Raw genomic sequence first — 5,895 nt, forward strand, 5'->3', positions numbered from 1 at the left:
GTATTTGTAGGTTTTTGATACCAAATTATTTTAAGTTTATGGTTATGTCTAACTATTTCGTCAAGATAGTCAAGTTTTTCGGATTCTTCTTCTTCTTTAATAAACTTTATATATCTATATAGATTATAATTTCATCGGTATAGAACTTTCATCGACGTATTACATCTTTCGTTAGACGGCGGCCTTTATGGTGGACACATTGTCATGATAGAACACAACTTCTCTGTTGTTGACCAATTCTAATTGTTTTGTTCAATGGTCGAGTGGTATGGAATAAAGGACCTAATTAACTTTTAATATAGGTTTGAGCAGCTCTTAGTAAGCAATCCCCTTTTAATCCTACTGAATATAACCAACATAACCTTGTTTGCTGTCAATCCAAGCTTTGAAGTAATTGGTTGAGGGTTAGAGGCCTTTGACTATAATCTCTTGCATTGATTAATCTCGTATTTGATTTATATTTCATCTCCCGTAATAATTCGCTTCAAAAATGGTTTGATTTCGTTGCATTTCAGCAGCGTGTCATTGATAGTAATTCGCTCAATCAAATTTCTTTGCGTTAATTCGTACGCTACCAAGATATCGAGCATCTTTGCGTAGCTTGCTTTCTTCAAAGGATTGTCATGTATTTGATGTTTACCGTCTCCTGACAGCTTGTGTGCCGGTCTCGATGCATTATTTGCAAACATTCATCTACTTTTTTAGTAAGCGGCCGATTAGAGGAATATGTTTCTTTGGCATAGAAAGTTCTGGAACGTAATCAAGCAAACACCCCTACGTAAACCGCACAGATTCTTTGGCATATTTTGTATCAAAATTAAATTTATGTTTTTTAATTTAATATTAACTAAATATGCTTAATATTTTATATTTAAAAAAAAATTTGACACTTTTTTTACATCTGTAAGAAATATTATACACGAACATATATATATCTATACACATATAGAGAAATCTCTTTAGTATATTGTTATAAACTACAGCCGCAAGATGACAACTGCAAAAAAGAAAAGTATCTATACCGTTCAGAATACATACCCAGATAGGGTGGAGACAGAAGAGGCAGTTATGAGTGAACTGACCGTAAAAATTGGGACGATAGAAACTGCAATGCTCTTGCTCAGCTCCATGGAGGAGAGTGTACTGATAACAGTTTTCAAACATTTACTGGAATATTCGCGCCCAAGAACTGAAAACATTGCAGTTCTTCGTGAAAAGGGGCTTTTAGATCTGCTTCAAGAAAAAAATCTTTTGATAACAAATGAGAGTGTAATTATTAAACGTTTCGCGCTTTACTTAACTACCGTCATGATAGAAAATATGAACACACTTGAAGACTTGGAAGTAGAAAAAGTAATGGATCTTTTGGACAAATGTGTAGAATTTTATAATGTTGAAAATGATACATTTTGTATAGAATATCTTTCTGCGATCATAAACAAATGTTTAGATGATCCCAGAATGGCTCGAAATATGTTACAACAAGAGGAATACTTAAAGAAATTAGCAGGTATTATAAAGTATTCGGATAGTCCTGATATTATGTTGCAATCATTTGAAGCACTTGAAAAAATGCTACGTCTATTAAACACTGAGGATTTGCAAACATTTGTTGAAGATCCACATTTTCCAGTAGATCGGCTTATTTGTGAAATTTGTAATCCATTCACAGAAATACGCACTGCAGTGCTAAAGTTAATAAAAAGACTTTTGGGAGACCAAAGTAAGGAAAGTCCACTAAACAAACCAAATAGATCTTTGTACGTTATACAACAATTGACAAAAGTTATATGCGATCCAGCAATGATAGACAGCCATATACAGGCAATTGAAGTATTGGCAGCGGCAATGCGTAATGAGGACATGGTGAAACTATTTTTCGAACATAATTTCTTTGATAAAATTTTACAAACTATTAGTTCAGATGAAAACATATATACACCTGAGATTAAATGTAAAGCAATATCGATTTTTGCTGAAACCACCAAGTACACACAATTCTTACGAAGACTTCACGAGGCAAATATTACGGAAGCACTTCTAAACTGCCTTCTCAATCAGCCTGAAGAACCTGCTCCACACATTCTTTTCGGCCTTAACGGTTTAATGAAATACGTTGAAGCAGCCAATTACATAGTAGATGCGTACCAATTTAATCTTATAAATAGACTTTTATGTAAGTTTCTTTTTCACATTGAGAATTGTTTATAGGAGATTAATTAAACAATATCTTTTCTTATCGTTTTTTTCTAATTATTTTATTATTAATTAAAGTGTCATCTTTCCTCAGCTAACATCTATAGTTTTCAAATCGTTTACCTTCTCATTAATATCAATGATCCATTATTCCTCATTAAAATAATGTACCGCATAATATCCTTTTTGGTTTTCCTTTGCTAGAAGAGGAAAAATCTTAATATTTTTTCTCTAAATATGTTCAATTTGTTAATTATAACAGTACGAAACACTCAGATTTAGCCAATATGAGCAGTAAAACTCCGTTAATCCGGTCCCATTAAAACTAGGTTCAATCCGATTAACTGAGACGTTCAGATAAAAATTGAACAATAATCCATTGCTTATTTAATCAATCCATAAATTAATGATAAGGTATATAAGCATATACCAAAAAAAGCCTAAAGGCGACTAAAACATATATACGTGTCTGCTGATAACCCATAGAAGTGATTTATTTTATTGGTATATCGAACTGCAGGGTTCATAATGTATATTTCACATTTTCTTAGTCTGTCAGGGAAATGAGAAAGTCCGAATTACTGAATATTTGGTTTCGGATTATGAACGCAAAATAAGTTCTACTTAGTAGCCGAATACGGTCCTGTATCGCAGGCTTCGTATTATGGTGTAGTTTCGGAAGATATACAGATATGTTGTCTTTTTGTAGTATAGATATGATAGAAAAGTCGATAGATCATTTCTGCTCAATTATTGTAATAGCTTAGGAGAAGAATCATTATGCGCTAAAGGGTTAAGCCAGATAAATGAAATTCGAACTTCCAGTGAGTAGGTTATGTTTTTTAATCTCTTCAACAATAAAACCATACTTGTCGAGAAGTAAATATATAAGTATATAACACTTAAGAACGAAGCAACAATCAAAAGCGTGTCTCCATATATAACGCTTGTCTTCACTTTACATAGAATATATTCATTTGATCACCCGATTTATATTATTCTCATATTGCTTTAATATAATAATGTTGTAACAATATTTTTTTTGTTATCTCAAGTAAATTAAATGATTAATTTATCATATGTTTCACTTTAAGCTCTTATATCTAATGAGAATGTAAATATCAAAACCAGGGAACTATCAGCAGAGCTTATAAACAAATTGTTGGAGTTCGCTTTCCACGATACCGCCTATGAACTCTTCGATCTTAACATAACTGATCTTTTAGCTGCAATATTTAATACAGGATTTAAGAACTTATCAGTTGACTTAATACTTCCTTTGTTGGATATGATTGAAAAGCTTGCACAAAATGAAGAATATCGCACGCGAATTGGTGCATCGGATGCATTAAGTGAGAGCATTGCTATACTTCTTAAGGTAATAGCCTGACGACATAATTATATATGATTATATTACATATGTATAATAGATATATATATTATACATTATTGTATATTATATTATATTATTATATATTATATATAATATCAGTATTATATGAAATGTATGATCTATTATATGATTTTATATTCATAGGAAGCTTTTCCAGCTGCTTTAGTGTTAAGTAAAATTTACCGCTGTCTTAGCACCATCGTTGATGAAGAACCTGTTAGAAAAGTACTATTGCAGAACTATATTTGTGCTTCTTTGAAGCGTGCGTTAAAATCGCTTTCGAACGCTGTAAAATCATCTGCCACTAATTTTATCATACAAGCTGCACGGTTCCCGGAATTCATCGAAGAATTTATTGAAACGGGTGTATTGGAAGTGTACGGCAATTTTTCAATTTTTCTTTTCTGAACTATATTATAATAATTCTTTTATATATATATATATATAAATATATATATATATTTATTCTATATATTAGAATTTATATTAAATTTTGATAATTATTATTTTTGACATATAGGCTTATGACAAATCAAAAGTTTGCTTTCTGCGTATCTACTTGGGCAGCAGCTATAGAAGCTATACTTTCAAAGAGTCCTACATTGAAATTTTGTATACGTCATCAACTGGCCTTTACCGATTCAACCGTGAACCACAACTTTATTGTGAGCAACAAAAAGTTTGACGATTTCCGCATATTTCTCAATATATTAAAACAAGAAGTTTCACCTCTGACACCCATGTTGGTTATTAATTTTAATCGTCCCGAAAATCCTTCAACATGTGTTGTTTATGTTAGTCCCGAATGTTTTTCGCCTGAAGATGAATTTGATAATGAAACAGGTTGGTGTTATTGTAGAACACCTGGCGATGCATATTTACCAGTGTTCCTAACTGAGCTCTTCAATGAATTAGACGTAATTATCACTTACCACTATAGTATAATCTATATTATAAATATCAATAATATTTATTTTCATTACAGAGACAAGGTTTAATGGAGGATCCGGAAAAAATGAAACGCTGCATAGATTTCGATAACTTAGCAAAACGTGCCAGAATTTTAGCTAAATTTGTTGCTGGAGTTATGAATGAAGGACTTGAATCTCTTGATATCAACTCTTCAGAAGAATGTTCTCAACATGTCGTTGTATGTCATTTAAAAGAATTGGTTCAGAAAACATTACATTGTAATGTTATTCCTGTTGGTATGGTACGTAGTGGTTGTAAATTTGAGCGCGCATGTCTCTTCAAAGCTTTTGCCGATCAAATTGGCTTACCATCAACGTTGCAAAGAAGTGTCGATGGAAGATATGTTTATAATGAGGTACCCTTACCAATAGAAATACCAGAAGACATACACTGTGATAGAAAAACAATGAAATTTATGCCCTGGCGTATGTTAAGACCAACGCATATTGTTGATCTAATGTATAATGTCGGAGAATTGTATCCATTACATAGTCGTCAGTATATACAATATCTGAGATTATTTTAATAGATTATTTTTTTGATTCATTTTTATCTGTGTTTATATTTTAAAAATTTATTTTCAGTAATTTTTTAAATAAAATAATATATAACCTTAATGTATTTTTTCACCAATTTAGCTTTTCACTTCAGTATATATTTTGACAACTAATAGAAGATTTTTTAGTGAAAAAATTTATTTAATAAATAGTTAAATAGTTAAGGGCAATAGTTTTGTTTACTACTTATTAAAATATGAGAAACTAAAAGCGATATTTTTGGTGTATCTTAGTTTTTTACTGTAAAAAAAATTAAAATTAATGTTAATGCAAGAAAAAAAATTATTCGATGTGCATGAAGAGGTTATATGTACAGAATGCAATGCCCTTTCGGGATAGAGGTCAGAATATTCCTGAGGTAAGTCATGCAAACCCGACAACTTCTTGCCCACAACTTCGGTTGTCCTGGACACAAAGTTGGCTTCGAAGGAAGGTATCGCAGTGGCTGTAATTGTTATCTAAAGTTAAGTTGACATTTCTGCTTTCAGGTAATGTGGAGTTGTACTGTGACTCAAAGAGCAGCAGATCTTAGATGGACCTCGCTTCTAAACAAAGTAAAAGTTATATTCAAATATATAGCTTTTATTGTTTTTGACGAAATTATTCCAATGGCGCGTTTATTGGTGCTTAATCCAGGACTCATAACAGAATGCCAATGTCAAAGCTTATTTGCAAAATTTTGATGTTGAAAATGCTCTACATTTTACAAGAATAGTTGAATCTCAAAAAAAAACAATCTAAAATATTTGATTCATGCACGAGAAATCGCTAAGAGAT

The 5,895-nt window shown here is 31.5% G+C and overlaps 1 protein-coding gene across 1 annotated transcript; it reads left to right on the plus strand.

Moving 5' to 3' along the window:
* The first annotated feature begins 897 nt into the window (after nt 1-897).
* On the plus strand, nt 898-5,108 carry LOC119684074. The gene is made up of 5 exons (XM_038098023.1): nt 898-2,176; nt 3,291-3,574; nt 3,734-3,966; nt 4,110-4,506; nt 4,575-5,108. The coding sequence occupies exons 1-5, from the start codon at nt 991-993 to the stop codon at nt 5,085-5,087; spliced, it is 2,613 nt and encodes an 870-aa protein (XP_037953951.1). The 5' UTR covers nt 898-990; the 3' UTR covers nt 5,088-5,108.
* The last annotated feature ends 787 nt before the right edge of the window (nt 5,109-5,895 follow it).

The sequence above is a fragment of the Teleopsis dalmanni genome, chromosome 2 (assembly GCF_002237135.1).
Source record: "Teleopsis dalmanni isolate 2A chromosome 2, ASM223713v2, whole genome shotgun sequence".
Classification (NCBI taxonomy): domain Eukaryota; kingdom Metazoa; phylum Arthropoda; class Insecta; order Diptera; family Diopsidae; genus Teleopsis; species Teleopsis dalmanni.